Genomic DNA, 17,405 nt, shown 5'->3' with positions numbered 1-17,405 from the left:
CTAAAAAATAATCCCAGAAGCAGAGGAAAAAGTCAAAACAGACTTTGAGATACAGCATTAAACAGAAACAATGTTTTGGAAATGCCAGATTTAATAGTAAATTTAAACAATAGGATATCTATCCTCATCTTTTTTCTATTTGCCAAACACCTCCTGTTCATGTTAGGTCAGTAGGGAATCGATACTTGTTAATCTGCAGCTAGGAAAGTCTAAACATCAGAATGGAAGTGCACTTCCACTTATACTGGAAAAGTGAATGCTGATGCATATAATGGAAATACAAAAAAAAAAAAAAAAAAAAAAAAAAAGGCTGAATTTCAGAAACAACTTCCTTAAGAGTAAGGTCTTACTTGGTCTCTGAAGGGACATTATGGAATCTTTATTGCCTGATACATTTAAAATTACCCTGAATAAAAGATCCAGAAAATCTGTTGCAGACGTCAGTCATGCACCTTCACACACTGGACGGGATAACTCAATAAACAAGCTCCAACTCCAACTTTTATGAGTCTTTTTACTGAGCCACAGAACATAAAATTGTTTAGGGGTTCACTATTACTCCAATACATATGGACAACGTGGGAGATATGAAAGACAATAATAACACACAGCAATTATTTCAGGATTGGGACATTCCAAAGGTTCAACCAGGTAGCAGTCAGGTCCTAGTCATCAAGTACAAATTCTGATATTCCTGCTACCGTGAGAATATCAATACAGCGCTGTCCTCAAAGCCACATTATCTGAAAAGTAAATAAAGCAATAGGAAACACTCATTTAACCCTTGATCCTTCCATTATTAAAGTTAAGGACAGCAGTGGAGGGTCCTAGTCAAAGTAATAGACTGAGAAAATAAATTTTATCTGCAGTACAAGAAACTTCCTACATATGTTCCACTAACAGTAGCTGCAAACATTTCTACTCGTATGAGTCACAGTGGGGGCTGCAGCATGGACCAATCTTCCATAGCCACTCCAATTATTGATCCCCTACAATGTTTATAGAATTAAGTCACTCAGATATAATCTTACATAATCCATCATAATGGAATCCCTCTTTTAATGAATTTTATCTAGGAAGGCTGTTGGATTTAGTGTCTGGTTTGGTGTTTAGGGTTTTTTTAGATAGTAAATACACATTTTTTTCCCAACAAAATCAGTTTTGTCACCTATCCATGAGCTTACATTTCGCAAGGCTGTACCAAACGCAAGGTTTCCAAGGATTTAAGCAAAGGTGAGAAGACTCCTTTGTGTTGTGACAAGTGTTTCATAAAAGCAAACCTTAAATCAATACAATCTAGGCAACCTCAGTGAACACTGCATCAATTGTATTCATTCAAATTTTTAGCACATTCCAAAAATCACCAAGCAAGAAATCAATTCTTCCATTTTGCTCTTCAGTTTCTAGAAGGCCTGCAGTAGAAATAAACTTGCTTCTACAGTGCTTTTAATGCTGTCGTTTTCACGTATCACTAGAATTAACTTCTGCTTAAGAAGGAGCAGCAGCTCCTTTTTGCACGCTTGCATGCATTTTAATGGAGATATTCTCTATAAGCCAAGAGCTTTTTAGGTCATTCCCACCAGGTGAGGAGCCACAGATTCTTGGGAGATGCTCTAGCAATGCTGTTCAGTTCCTCTGTAAGGAATCAGAGGTTCAATACAAGCAAAGAAGAATAATCCAGCAACCATGAAGAAGTGACAATCTGCAGAACAGTGTACTAGCTTTCTCCACAGCGACACAGAGGATTGCAGGGCTGGACAGAAGGGCAGTCAGTAGGTTCAGGCAGATCTTGCTCCTGTAACACCCTTGGCCACTGTCAAAGCCAAGCTACCCTGCAGTGGCTTTTTTGGTCTTCCATTGCCCAATAGCACACAGTACCCCTTCTGTCACACAACATGTGGAGATAGTCTTACAAACCACAACATAAGGGTTTGATTTAGCTGCTGGTAATTTAAATTTTAGACTGACTCGCAATAAGCTAGACACCTGCAATGATTTAGAAGTCTGTTGTGGGTTTTTTTTCCTCAGTATAATCTGCTTCAATAAATTCCAGCTCAAGTTACACTGGACAGCTGACATCTGAGTTTAACCTCTTGTCTGATGCACATTAAAAATGCATTCCCTTTTACAGAATTTGGATAGAAATTATGTAGCCAGTTACTTCAGCGGAGTTAAGATACCATGTGCATAACTCATGGAAAATAACTCTTGACAATACAACTTACACTGTGCTACAGAAAGTTACATTTTTTTTCCCCCAAGATATTTCATGTCACTGCTGTTTTCATTTAATTATGAAGTATATATTGAGACACAATAACACCACACAAGTATGCTTCACTTAAAATTTTTTTAAAAAATGAGTAATTGCCCAATTACGTTGGAAGTGTTTTATTACTTCTTTGAATTCATTAGCCATGATAAAATGTCAAAAGCACCAGTCAAGACAGAAATAAATAACACAATCTCATGTTAGAGAGAAAGTTGCAAATACAGTATATTAAATTATAGCAATATGCTGCTTCACACCAGCCGATGTAGACAGCACACTAGGGAGACAGTAGTTTCACTCATGATCATTGAAAAGGTCTATTACCAGAACAGGGCAGCTGCACACCCAACTACAGACATCTTTTTTTTTTTTTTTTTTACCAATTCACTTTATGAATTTAATCAAGGGTTTGAACTGGCAGTTTTGGAAGTTCAACATCCCTTGGTCTAGAGGTAACAAGAGTGGTACAAAGCTTTTCACAATAAGCCACGCAAAAAATTCAAGGCTTTCACGTCTTTGTAATCTTTGCTTTCAGGTCCGTTCCTGCATCAAGTCAGTTTAAAGCCACACTTAAGTCCTTCTTAGCACATAGTAAAGATAAACTCAGGGCAGGCAACATATGCAACATTAATATCATAGTATTGTGAAACTGCACTTCCAGGGGCTCTGAGCACAACATCTCTGCATGTTTATGAGGAGCACTGTATCAGTCAAAAAATGAAGGAAGTTACAGTCCCTTTGGGGAAAAAAAAACATACAGAAAAGCCGTATTAAAAATATTAAGGCAAGGCCTCTACAACTGCACACCACTTCAGGCCTGAATTAAATTATGAGTATTCTGTTACTTAACTGTTGCCCTAATTTCTCTTTTATGGCCTACAGCAAAGTTCTCCACTGAAAAAAGTAGTGAAAAAAACCCCAAATTCTCTACTGAAGGCCTAGTAACATGTCACTTGCATGACATCTCCCATGGTCAGTAAAAGACCATAAACACACCTTCTTCCAGGCAGGCATTGGAAAGAAATAATCTTCTGTCAGGGAAAATGGATGTAATATATACTGTAGTGAAGTCACTTATACAAAAAACCATTACATATAGACAGATGCACTGTAAAATAAACATCTTCTACAACAACTGAAGCATGAAACATCTGAGACCCACTGCAGCGAGTCAGATGGAGTAGAAAGCCAAATGGAGAATCTGTTTTTCAGGTTTAACTTCACCACTGCTTTCATGTAATGTCCGTACTTTAAAGAAATTGTACATGAAAAAATACATACAATAATTCTGGTGAGGAAAAACATTCCCATGATTACTCAACCTCAGAAAATTTTTTAATTAAATAAAGGCGTTAAATTATGCCAGTGATTAAATCTTGTTATTTACAAGATCAAGTACAACTCTGATTCTTAGTAATGGTGCAGTATCTAAATTAAGATCACAGGGGATAGATTACATTCTAGTTGCTAAAAGCTTTCTTTTTTAGCTGTTTATCCAGTTCTTTGGAGTTTGAGTCTGGAAGAAAGGGGATGAAGTTAAATTTTTTTGTGCCGCAACATATTTTACATCTAGATCAATTTTTCTTATCTAGTCTTATGATTCAGTAACACGGTTTAAATTTGAAGCCTGTAACAACTGTGACATAAGAATACAGAAGACAACACATTTTTTCTCACAGTAACACACTAATTACTGTACTCACTGGTAAACTTCAATTTTGTAATTAAGTACTGTGTTTCCAAATACCTCTATACAGAGCACCAAATTATTTGTGTGGGAGCATCAAATTTCCTGACAATTTCCATATAATCCTTACAAACACCTCACAGATCACCAAACTTGTACTTTGAGGAATTCTACAGAAACATTGCACAGACTTTGCATCACAAGGGCTTATACATTCAAAGGCAGCTTTCTGGAGTGCAGGTCCATCCATTCACATTGGGGAAAAAAGTTCACCTAAACTTCAAAAATAAGAAAATGGAAGTGAAACCTAGTGTGACTTTACACCAATAAGAACAACAATAAGGACAATTACTATAACAAACAAAATTAAAATAACAAGCATCTTCCGATTCTTCTTTTGATATTGCTCTGCCTATAGAAACAGAAAAAGAAATAATTAATAGTTAGATTTCTGCAAAGCTACAAAGTACAGACTCTTCTTTAGTCTAAGTGAAGCACATGTATCTCAGAATTGTTCTTTGGTAACTTGACATTTCATACAATGTATATTGCAAGCAACTCCCACAAAATAACTCTGGTCTGCACCCGACTTGATGAAGGTAAGTGTACACTGAAGTCACATTTATCTGCATTAAACAGCAGACTCCATAAAAAGAAGAATGCATCCTCATGTCAGTTAAGCAACCTTACTGTGGCTTCTTTCCAGCAGTCCTTGAGCAGGCCCTATGCCTCCACAGGACACGAGAGCTACACAAAGAATGATATTTCATTTGGAAGAACACTTAGCTAGGAAGACCACAGAAACAAGATCAGGCAACTGAGTATGTGAAAGCCTCAACAGTAGAAGTTGGTAAGATGTTTTAACTCATTTTGCTGATACAAGATCCCTGTATTTGAAGGACATTAAAATTCACAACAAAACTTTGGTTTTTAATAGGCATTTCTGTTGTACCTGATTTAGCTGTGCATTTTCATTTAATTTCAATTAGAATTGATAGCTTTCTTTTTGAATTGGTTCTGTTTTCTGCTTCATTCCTTCTTTCTTCTAACCACATTTTCTCATCCCTTTTCTCCTTTTCCCAGGGGAATTAAAAGGAGGCAACGTGGAGAAAACTCTCCAAAAGCCAAATGAAATTCTGGTAATAGAAGCTAAACAAAACAAAACTTGCATTTAATTATTTTTAAATTAATAAACCTTCAAAATGTAAAGGAAAAAAGATATTAATTTTTCTCCTTTATAGTCCCTGGAAAGTAATTATTTATTATCAGATCTGCTAAAGAGAAGTTTTTGACCTGAAACTATGTAACATGCAAACACTGTGATATTTACTTAATTAGGCTTTAAGTATCAAAGCCTTGACAAAACATCACAACCAAATCCAATTTTCATGTGAAGCACGAATTGGTAACTAGTGATTCGTGTTCACCAGACTTCTGCAGTGAATTAATGCCATTTCTGTGAAAGTGCTATCAGTAGTTTGTAATAATTATGCCAATGAAAACAGAAAATCATAGAAATTAAATCGGAATAAAGCTACCAACAGTATTAGAAACAGCAAGGTATCTGTGTTTGATATCACTATTCAGACCTGTGTGTATGTCTTCCATGATAGGTGAAAACAATCCCTATGCTGTACTGAAAACAGGTACATATTGCATCAAAAATCCATACTCTAGTCAGCAATCCAAAGAGGGGTGTGCTGACAATTCATTAACTACCTCTAGACAAGAATAGCATTGATTCCAACAGATCCATTTATTTCCAGTTCAGTTTGTGCAAATTGCTTGCAATTACTTTAAGCCTTGTTCACCAATGGTCAATGCTTTTAGTGATCTCCAATTTACTTTAATGTATAACAAGAATAAACCTATAATCCATTTAATTTGCTTTTCCTCAAATGGCACTTTTTTGCTGTTCATATATTAGAAATCTACCATAATATGTAGGCGAGTGTGTAGTAGTAAGACATTCATGTTTCCAAAACAGAATGTTTTACTTAAGAAGCTTTTGCATGAATCTCTTACTACTTTATTTCCAGCAATGGAAGGACTGAACTGAGCTGACAAGTCCAAACTGCGCTTAAAATCAAACCAAAACAAAAAAGCCAACAAAACCAAACCACAAAACTCTGTGTTCTGCTGCCAATTCAAACTTTTCAGACGTTCATAGTAAAAGCTTCACATTAAAAGCATAAGGTTGGACCTAACTTCTAACAAGTGTCAGATGGTAAGAGAAAACATTTAAAATTATTCTTGCTGCTCACGTTATGGAGATAATGTTTTCGAACTAGGATATATCAACTGACTGAAATCTATAGTGAGGTGCCCACTAACCAGTTCTATTTCACAAGCACCAGGCCCTCCAAACAGAGAAAGAATTGCAGATAGGTCCCACCAGGTCAGCAATATAAAGATCAAAGTACATTGCTTGGATACTCAGATAGTTATTTAAGAAATTAACACTAGGCATCAAGCCTGACATTAACAGAAGTTATGTGGAAAGTCCCTACTACAGTACAGCTGGACCTTTTATACTGTACAGCAATCGTTTCTAAAAGGCACTATGCCCAATGACCATGAAAAATGACTGAATAGCTTAATGGCCTTAAATTATAAAAGATTAGATATGCAATGCAGGTTAACTATTCTGTACCTTAGGTACTTACCTTATGTAGTTGTTTTAGTCCCTCTTCAGTTTTCATACATGACTGTTCAACGTTGTAGTCAATTCTATCTAGAACTGTTCCCTAAATAAAATGGAGAGAATGAAAACCAAAGTGAACCTAAATGAACTTCATAAAGCAGTTATTATTATGAGCAGCAGAGTAATTAACAATGCTCACAGCAAACAGGTAATGAACCATATAAACTATGAACTTTTACTTTAGAACTATTTGGGACTTCATTAAAGTACCTCCTTGCTCAATGCCTAACGGGCAGCTCTGTCACCATCTCATATAACATCCCTTAATAATCACCTTACTTCCAGTTCAGGTGCTTTTGGCTGGCTGAATCTCTGGGAGAAATAACCAACAGAACTTTGGCATTCTAGGATTTTTTTAGTCTGACACTCATAACCAGTTTTATTTTTACTTATTTATTTTCATTAACTCATCTTCTGGCAGACTTCAAGCAGAGGAAACCTTAGCCCAAAGGGGTAAGTTAGGAAAAGTGAGAAACACATAAAAACAGGGTGTTACAACAGGAAGAGTCTAAAAGCCTTAACACTACATGGAATCTCCTACTTCTTACTAACACTGTGATGTCAATGTACCTGTTCTACTATCATGGCTCCCAGGTCCCTAAATATTTCATTGAGATCGGAGATTGACTGTACAATCTGACGGATTTCTCGTTCCCGCTCTTCCACCATTAATGTGTTTTGCTCCACCAATGCTAGCTGGTCATCCGTAAAACCCTGTTGGAATTGAAGATTTAGATGTTGAACTGACATTAACAGCATGAAAACACTAGAAATAATTATAAGGACTATAAGATTTCAAAACACCACAGTCCTTTTGGAATTTCCTTAGTAGACAAGTATCCAAGAAAAAAATGTTATTGTATTTTAAAAAGAGAGTTTCAGGGTCACTATAATAACTTGGACAGCTATATTTATAGTTTGAGCAGAGAAAACTTAAATCTTGCATCCTGCCCAAACACACAAACAACTTCTTAAAATATGATCTGTCCTAAAACAATGGGTTTTTTGGTGTACAAACCCAACATGAAATATTTACTGATTGATTAGCATTACAGAAAGGGCCATAATGCCAATGAGTAAAGACACAGGAGCAATTCTAAATTATTTTTTTATAAACTACAGAGACCTTTCTGTTTTAAGTCTCCCAAGGCCATTCTCAGCCGAGCATTATCCTTTCCCCATCACTCTTATTTAGAGATAAGTGAAAAACCTCTTGTACACAAGATTAGCTGAAAAGCTGCCTTGACTTTTTTGGTAAGTTTTCAGTTAAACATTAAGCATTACAGTTAAGAGTATTCTCCAGCACTATTAGACAGGACACAATAGAACAGATCCCACCATTGCTTAGAAATGCAATATCCCCAAACTCCACGAAGTAAAACGAAGAAGTGGGTCTGGTACAGCTCTACAACATAACTGTGCACAAACAAATCATGACACCATTATTTGTAAGTTTGTAATATGGAAAACCTTCAGTTCACTTTAAAGAGTGTCACCTTCTACTCAAACTCAGAATCACAGTTTTCTAACAACTACTTCTGCATCTGCCCAGAAAGGTGGTGTGACAAGGAACACACCTTCTAGTCCCTGTCAGTCACGTAAGGAAAATTCAGCAGTCAAACTGAGTTCCCTCACACTGCAACGCTGGGGCTGATGGCACAATCATCTTAACATTGTAACAATACTAACTGGGAAAATGCATCACAAATCTGGAGAAACAGCATTTCCACGTAGCTTGGTGCTCATGACATACCATTTTGATATTTGCATACTAAAATTAAAGGTATATATTGAAGTTTCTTCATACTGAATTTGCATAATAATATCTTAACTTACTCTGTCGTAAAGTGTATCATCCTCCCCATCATCCATCAGTGGGACTGAGGTGTCGAAGAAGTGTTTGGATCTTTCTTCTCTATTCTTCATGCCTGTGAGAGACAAGCTATGTTTGAGCATAATACACTAAAATCAGAGTAAGATCTGAAGCACCAGATAGAAAAGCACAAGATAGAAAATCTGGCTAAAAAAACCATAAACAGCAGTATCTAAATTTTAACTGTCACGCAGGCTAACTATTTAACAAAGTATAACAAATTCAACAAGACTTGCAAGTGTCTGATTAAAGCAGTAATTTTAAGTCATTACATTCCATGAAGTTAAAATTTAGGCAAGTTAAGAGCTTTAAAGTGTGATCAACCTAGGCTAACAAATTCTCCTAGGAACATCCCTTGTCTGAACTGTGATCTTAAGTTCCACCTGTGCCATTTATACCATGAGAGTAAGAAATATCAGTGTAAAATTTGAAGATCAAATTTTTGTGTGTTGCTTCTAAGATTATTTTAACCTTACTTAGCTGAAAATAGAATTGCACATGATTTCAAACAGAGGATATTCCACTTCCAAGATGTTTATGGATGAAGAATTTTTATTTATCAGACTACCTTTTTAAGTTTTATCTATCACAGACTACCAATCAACAGGAGGTACCATGTCTGAAGACCAATGGCTGCTTAACCAGTGCAAGCACAATTTGAGAAGCAATGACACAATAAAAATGCAGATGGATGAAATACACTGGTTTTGTAGATCTATTTAACCATGAAACTTCTCCTTTAACAATAGGAAAGAGAAGTAGAACAAAGCAGTTTGAACACGGACTGTGAACCAGAAACTCCCAAATTCTAACCTCCACTCTAATATATTTTTGGTAGTCTTGTGTGCATCAATTAACCTTTCTGTGCTTCAGTTTTCCCAACTAAGAAAATAAGCACACCTTAATTAGTGGTTTCCACAGAAGGTGCCCATGTATTACTGTATCTCTTATGCTTACGTTTGAGATAGTCAGACTGTGCGTGCCTAAAGTTGGTGGATAGGTCCTGAAGGGATTGTGCTAAGGAAGACACTACATTCCTGAGAACACGTGCTTCTTGTTCTGTACAACTACGTGACCTGCTCTGCAAGACCTGGACTGCTCTCTGACATCTGTGAAATAACTGAGAAAACAATTCCATTAGTAAAGAACATACAGCAACACACACTTTAAATATCACACTGCAAAAGTTCCTATTGGAAGACTAATATTTTGGTTTCTAGATTTTTTTAAATTAATTTCTTATTTCCCAGTGCAATGTTTAAAAAGGTATGGAAACACAGAACATAGATGAACAAACACCTTAAAGCTAACAGGGTAGTAGAGTAAACCAACTACTTCTGACCAAAGACATTTGCTTCATTATAACTGCTTGGACCAGAAGCCTTATATATATTTCTCTGATATATCTGTAAATGTGATCTGATTATGTCCCCCAATTCTATTCCAAGTAGAAAAGCAAACAGGTAAGTAAAAGAAGAGGGAGGTTAAGTGACTCAGTGAGAAGTTCACTGAGGCAGTGAGTGCAGTACCAAGCACAGAGCCCAGGACTTCTGGCTCACTCTAATACTGATTACAAAAGAAATGCTTTACTCAAAGGAAACCACTGCTTCATCATGATGCATTACACATACGCCAAACTGTAGGCTTAGACTTGAAAGCAGTCTGTACCTGTGTGATCTCTTGAGTTGTTATTTCTATTGCCCGTTCTTCTTCACTGCTGTCATCCAGTGTTGGTCTGTTTAGGTGTTTATCATGAAGACTGGCTAATTCTTTCATCTTCTGTTTAACTCTGGCAATATCATACTGAATCTGAAACAGAAAACCAAACAACGAAGAAATGGAAGTGACTAATGTTTCAGAGGAAAAGGTTCTGACATGCTATACAAAAATTATTGAAGGAAATCTATAACATAAAAAGCAAACAAAAGATCATTAAAAAAATGCATAAAAAGCTGACTAAGAAGTAACTGAATACTCTCATATACTCTGAGATTGCTAACTTTTTTAATCTACTCTTGTTTATCTTAGGCAAGACTACTGTTTTCAAATATGCTTGATTAAGTCGGAATAATATTTTTTTCATTATATATTAATATAATGGCAGGAAGGTTTAGCCAACTTCCAAAAACATAAATCAAAATTCAGGTCACACCTTCAACTCTGCAAACACTGAACAGCCTGAACTTAACAGCAAAAGTTAAATGACATGCTTTCAAACAAGTAATTAAAAATTAATCTGTAGGGATGATTATTACTGTAGTAAAAAGGAGGCTGATCACCTTTCTGCACAATTGGTTCTGTATGCACCAACTGATGAGCCAACATGTGTGCTGAGATTACATTTTAAAAGGATTTTCTGGAAGTCAAGAATAGCTTCACGCTCCAAATACTGGAAAAGGTTTTTATTTGGATGCCTCCCGAATCATTCCCTTGCATTTGTCCAAATCCTTCCATAACTTGCAAGTCATCAGTACTGCACAGGCAGGAAAAATTCTCCTCCTAGAAGACACTAACACTTTCTGTTTTCAAATAATAAACTGCTAATCTTCACCATTTTAGGGTCTATTCAGTTGGACCCCTCAACAGATTCAAACAAAAAGTCTACTGGAAGTGCTAATTTTTTGTACCCTTCCTTCTAAGTTTCAAACTGAGAACAACTTTGTTTTGCCAAGACCTTTAGGACCTTCCTGCAGTCTTAAGTCTAAACAGTCAGCTATAGCATGTCTATCCTAGTAGTCCCACTGTACTGTTAATACTGGGCTCCCCCTGATGATGCAGACCCAGCCTTCTGGAATTTCTGGCCCTAGATAATCTCCCTTTATTTCACTTGCAATATATCCTTCAACATACGCCACGGCTTGCCTGATATTTTCCTCTAAACAAGGGCGTCAATTTAGCAAACATACCTGGTTTAATCTTTCTTCTAATACTACTTCTATCATAAAATTTACAGCACTGAGAATGTAACCGACAACACTAATAAATCCCTATGAGAGAAATCAAACTGTTGGATTTGCCATGCAACTTACTTCATCTGCTCCATCAACCCATTTGGGAGGTAAGCGTTTTGTTACTCCAATTGCTGCTTCAGGATCTAAACTTATTCCTGATACTAGTGCCATACGATCATCAGCAAGCTACAGAAGATAAGAAAAGACAGCAAATTAATTTTACTCAGATCCAAATTCCTGAGCATCAGAAAAAGTGCATGTATACCTTACCATAAAAATTAACCTCAAAAATGTATGATGTATTAATGTATTAAATGTATTAACCTCAAATGCTGGTATGATGAAGCTCCACCTCTCCTGGTTTGTCCCCATATGTTAATGACCTACATCCTCCCACTTCCTGCAGGAGCCAAAAGCTGAAAGACTTACTCTTAGAATAAATTTGTAGCAGATTTTCAAGGAGAAAATATGGTATTGCAGTGAGAATTCAGGTAACTCTCATACTGGTACACTTCATATTAGACAATGATTCACAGACAAGGGATCCCTAATCAATGGTGTAACATGGTTTATATTGGGCCAGGCACGTCTGAAAATCTCATTTGGGAAAGTCTTCAAATAAAAATGTTTATCATATCTCCGAGAAATAAAAATAGTATCCCATGATTGTTATCAATGTTGTATTTAGCCAGAGACTCACCTACTAGGCAGCTGAAAAACAAACACTTCTGCAAACTGACATGCAACTAAAATTGTTAAATTATTTATTTAACAGGAATTATAAGGTGCTAAACAAACATAGCCAACGTAGTGACCAATCCACACTTCCCTAAATCAGTGACTCCTGCTTCAGCTGTATGGTCTGAGGTAAAGAAATTTGCAGGAAAATGAGTGGAAGAATTCTCCAGAAAGTTCTAGACTGTCAGAAAGTAAATAAGACAATGTGCCAGCCACCTTATACACAGCTTTCCACAGCTCCACAGGAGGTCTGAGAATAGGGAAGGAGTAAGAGAAACCCTTTATCACAATTAATAGTCATAATTTTAATAATTTGGGTGCAACAAATCAGGGTTTATATTATTGGAGGCTGATGCACACTGATGTACAGCAGGACAGTTGTAGTCCCAAAAGGGCATGATACACTTTTTGGAGACTATTTTTGGGAATAGAATCTAATCTGTAGGGTTGAAATATTAAACAGTTTTAGGAAAAAAACACCTAACTAATTAAAAGTATTTTTTAGTCACAAAATGCCTGTGATAAGCCTATCGGAATCTTATTTTTCCAATAATACTTCTGGATGCAGGTTGAATAGCTTCAAACTCAAGACACCTTAATGACAACTATGAAGCAATAAGAACGTAATGTGCAGGGTGTTTGTTTTGGTTGTTTGGGGTTTTTTTAAAGCTCAGTTTGGCAGAAACCAAAAGCCATGGTCTGATCTTGAATACAGAGGTAGAGATTTATTTATCTGCTTTGATATCATTACCAGTAAGATGTGCTGTTCACCCTCTGTAGGAATTCTTTTGTTAAGAACAGTATTAATGCTATTGACCTTTAAACAGACCACAAGATTTTTCTTGGTAGGCTTTAGAAACTTATGTAAATAGATTCAGTGCTAGAGTGCAGGTATTTCTACCATGGTGCAGTGTTGGGTGAGGTTGTCCAGAGTAAGTGTAACATCTCCATTCTTGGAGGTTTTCAAGACTTGGTTTGAACAAACTAATGGATGACCCTATACAGATAGTATAGACAGACCCTGTATAGATTATAGTCCCGTTCTGAGCAGGAGTTTGAACTAGAAGATTTCCAGGGGTTCATTCCAACAAGCATGCCAATGATTCTCCAATTTAAGGCTGAGTATGACACACACCTAACAGTGTGCAGAGCCACAGAGCAACATTTAGCACTGGGGCCAAAGATCCTTCCAGTCATCTTTCTCCTCTGAGAGGAAGGCAGGGGAATGGATGGAGTTGGAAGACAAATACAGATCTTGTTGTCAGTTGAACTAGACTTTGTAATTTCAGCTATAATCTTCCTTTATTGGAGATAGAAAGAGTTGGTATCATCAACGATACAACTTGAAACATACCCAATTACTTCACTGTTTGTTCTCAGGGAAAGATTTAATACAGAAACCTTACTTCCTAGTTTCTCCCAGATTTCTAACTTTCCTTTATCAGGCCTGGAAAACTTTGTGGTTCCTCACCTCCTTCCCTTTTAAAAAACAATCCCTCTTCCTTCCCGGGCAATTCTTTCCTGAAAGCCTGTTTTTTATCCCCAACCAATAAAGTGTACAAGTTATGCATAGCATAAAAAATAGTTAATAGCTTCACTGTACAAAGTCACTAAATCCCATATGTATACAGAAAGTCAGACTAGTTTATACATGTACCTATTAATAATGTAACATTATATCAAAATGCTTGTCTTCTCTATGCAGCCTTGTCATCCTACTGTAGGCAGAGACACCTCATTCTATATAATGAAATTTAATAAACTAGCAGAATAAAGAAAGGAATGTTTCAGCTTGTCAATGTATGCTTGATGCACCATGGCAGAATAAAATCTGAAAAACAATACCTCATCCAGCTCCTGAAGTGATTTGTGGGTCCCATCAGCCCCATCCAGTTAAGAGACAGCAAAAGATAAAAGGGGGAAAAAAAAAAGAGACATAGGACAGATATAGGGTACGGTCAGTTGAGAAATTACTGATTTATTTTTTAAGCATGATGGTTTACCAAGAACAAAAACTGACTTGTAAAACACAACTATTCAATAAATAAATCACGATATTGTACTTTTTAAGTCAGCATTTTGGTTGATGCACAAACTTTAAAAAAAATATTTCAGTTGCTTGGTAAACAGAAAGAACATGAGATCAAGTTAAGAGCTTTGTTTGTTTTTCAAAGTAACTGCACAGTGAAGTAGAATTTCTAGTTACTAAAATTTCAGGCAGAAAAACTGCAATAGAGTATGCTCCAGTGCGACAGCAAGGGCAATTTGACTGCAGTATTCAACATCCACTGGCGAGTTAAGAGGTTTGATTATGACTGGAGGATGCACATACAAGCTTTTGTAAGACATTTATTGACAAGCACTCCAGTTACCACAGGATAAAATGGACAGCAAAAGACAAAAAGCAAAAGCGAAAACACGTCAATTATGCTCTAGTTTCAGGTAACATTAATCCTACGTGTATCTGAAAAATACAAAAGGCTAGTATCGGCACCTCCTCTATTCATCAGCCTTTGTACTGTGGAGGGTATGTGTGAGCAATAGGATATTTCACTGAGAGATTAATAAAGCAAACAGATCTAAACCAAAATACTTGTGGTTTAATAAAGCAGCAGGCTTCAACTAATGATCTCTTTTATCCTACACCAAGCTTTTGAAATAGAACTATACTGTTAAGAATGCTACTTTGATTATCTGAATTTAAGGAGTGGTTGACTGCCCACATGAGAATGCAATTTTTGAGAGAGCTCTCAGAGTAAAGGATTTCTTCAGGAGAAGCCTGGAGAGTGAACTGAGGTAAGGCGAAGTACTATGACCTAGAATTTGCAACACTGTCCTGCCGGCATGCAGCAACTCTGCTCTGGGGATACCACCCAAAAGAAAAGGTAATTAGCTGTAGGCACCGTAGAAACATAAAAGGCGAAGAGCTAGCACTACCGTCTTTACACTTCTTGCTTAATTAGTACTCTTGTAGTAACTATGTAACTCTCAGCTGTCCACCAGGATCAGGACTGAGATGCTAACTTCATCCACTGCACAAGACAATTTCCAGTCACTCTTAACCTCAATTGCAACTGAATGAGCATCCTAGAAAACAGCTTTAGTTAACACTGTAAATAAACATTTCATGCAAGTGCTAAGTGTTATTGCACTCACTGTTGAGTAAAAGTGCAGTTTCACTGCTCAGTAGTCTGTATGCAAGCTTAAACTATCACTAGCTGTTCTCTATGATACTTTAAAAAATCCAAGGATCTGAAGAAGTGATATTGATATTGGCAAAAACCATGTTAACAAGAACTAAATACAGTGCCAAATTAAACATGTATACTACACGTTACTATTGACATTTTCTTGTTCTGCAAATGCAATTTAATACATAGCTTGTTAGACACGGGTGTAATAAAATTAACAATGAACAAAGACCATTCAATAGCAATTCATTGGTTAAAATAAAATTTGCAGCACGAAGTGCTCCTTTTCCCAACTAAAAGGCATTGATAAAAAGCAATCTAGAACGATGAGACTGCCACCAGATATTTACTGGTGCCTACTACACATAAATGGTAAGTTTGAACAGAAAGTGTAAAAACCTCCATAGAGCTGAGCTGCCAAGCAGTCCACCACAGTCTGACTAGCTCAACAGAAAAAGCCACATAAACTGACACTTTTGAAGTTTCTGTGATGAGGATTTACACTAGATTCTACTGACTCCCCTCTTTCACAGAAGACTTACATTATTATTTGCATTTGGGGGAAAAAATACAAGGGCAATGGACACCAGAACAAATTATGGAAAAATTCAAGCAATGGGAATAATCTACACTAATGTATTTAACAGTGCCCACACTGAAGTGAATAGAAGAGTTCTGCTCTATGGAATAACTCGTATTTTTTCTTTGGGGAAAGGAGGCCAAAAAGCACAGTGGACAAAAAAACCTCATGTCAGTGCTAACATGAAGTTTTGGAACAATAACTGTATTTTTTATTCATGAAGTGAATAGAGATGTGATCAGCACAAGGACAGATCTCTTCTATTCGTTTTACGTGAAGTAGTAGGAAAGAAGGATCAACAAGGTGGGGAGGGAGGGACAGAGGGGGAAAGTACAGAGGCCGGTGGGACGTGGAGGAGAGGGCTCGCAGACAGGGAGCCGGGGAGGGCCGGGGCGGTGGAGGGGGGTCGGGAAGGCTGGAGGGCCAGACGGGAGGAGCGGGGCACAGGGCAGGGCTGCCTGGCAGCCCCAGGCGCGGCAAGGTACAGTAGGATGAAGGGAGGAGACTCACCGCAGCAGCCATGCTACGTGAACTCAGAGGGCTGGAGGAGCCGTAACTACTCACTTGCTCGGCCAGCAGCTGCCGGCTCTGCACCGCGTTGTTCCGCAACAACAAGAACGCGTCCGTTAGACGCCGGGTGGCCATGGCCTACCGCCCCGGGGCCCCTCGCCCCGGGGCCGCTCAGCGCCGCGCTGCCGGGCCCTCGGCCCTAGCTCAGCCCGGGGCCCACGGGCAGAGACGGCGGCCGCCCCCGGCGACGCCCGCTGGCCGCTCACAGGGCCCGGGCGGAGGCCCCCAGCGCCGGGCCCCCCCGGCCGCCGGCCCCATCCATCCCCCCCCGGATCCGACTGCAGCCGCAGCAACGGCCCCGCTCACTTCCGCGTTGTGCATCGCTCAGCGCCTTCCGGCCCGCGCGCCGCCCCGCTCCGCTCCGCCCGGGCCCGCCGGCCGCCGCACCAACGTTCCGGCCCTGCTGGGGCCGGCGGCAGCGAGACGCCGCGTCCAGCCCCAAGGGCAGCGACACCGGCTGAGGGCTGGCAGGCCCCAGACTCCTGCCGCTTCTGGCCGTAGCGGCGGGGTACGGGGACGTTCGGGCCTCACGGTGGTTGCCATGACGAGAGCCAGGTGCGGGCCTAGGAGACACGGCAGCCTCCATGCCCGCACACCCGGCCCTGGGCTCCCTTGTGGGCAGCTGGGCCGGGGCCCTGCCTTCGGAAACTTGGCAAAGTGGCTTCGTACAAAGAAGCCCTACTATTTCCATAGCTTTGTCAGTTAACGTGCTCCTCTCACTGCTGTGAAGCATCCTCAAATCATCCTCAAAAGGCGCAAGTCTGGTTCAAAGTAAAATACTGTAGTAGGACCATTTTGGTTTGATAGCTTCTTTCTTCCCATTTATTTTCTTCATCTGA

At 38.6% G+C, this 17,405-nt stretch overlaps 1 protein-coding gene across 6 annotated transcripts; it reads right to left on the bottom strand.

Annotated features, from left to right (window-relative positions):
* Window positions 1–2,375: 2,375 nt before the first annotated feature.
* On the bottom strand, window positions 2,376–16,839 carry STX16 (syntaxin 16). Of its 6 annotated transcripts, none has more exons than XM_074920394.1 (9): window positions 16,507–16,839; window positions 14,071–14,082; window positions 11,566–11,673; window positions 10,205–10,345; window positions 9,494–9,656; window positions 8,500–8,591; window positions 7,234–7,377; window positions 6,626–6,706; window positions 2,376–4,371 (listed from the first exon to the last, which is right to left on the bottom strand). In XM_074920394.1, exons 1-9 carry the CDS (start codon window positions 16,639–16,641, stop codon window positions 4,267–4,269), a joined length of 981 nt encoding a protein of 326 aa, XP_074776495.1. In that variant the 5' UTR covers window positions 16,642–16,839; the 3' UTR covers window positions 2,376–4,266. The 6 variants fall into 6 exon arrangements, with proteins under 6 accessions (XP_074776495.1, XP_074776496.1, XP_074776499.1 ...); XM_074920395.1 differs by having other exon boundaries at window positions 16,510–16,839; XM_074920398.1 differs by having other exon boundaries at window positions 16,561–16,839.
* Window positions 16,840–17,405: the final 566 nt, after the last annotated feature.

Source organism: Athene noctua, chromosome 16, assembly GCF_965140245.1.
Source record: "Athene noctua chromosome 16, bAthNoc1.hap1.1, whole genome shotgun sequence".
Lineage (NCBI taxonomy): Eukaryota > Metazoa > Chordata > Aves > Strigiformes > Strigidae > Athene > Athene noctua.
The sequence above is the reverse complement of the archived record's forward strand: the minus strand, read 5'-3'. Positions and strand labels throughout refer to the sequence as shown.

Coding starts and splice junctions, on each gene's coding strand:
- STX16 (XM_074920394.1), bottom strand. CDS start 16,641: ATGGCCACCCGGCGTCTAACGGACGCGTTCTTGTTGTTGCGGAACAAC. Junction 9,657..10,204: donor CAACTCAAGAGATCACACAG/GTACAGACTGCT, acceptor TTGTTTTCTCAG/TTATTTCACAGATGTCAGAG. Junction 8,592..9,493: donor ACAGTCTGACTATCTCAAAC/GTAAGCATAAGA, acceptor TGTCTCTCACAG/GCATGAAGAATAGAGAAGAA.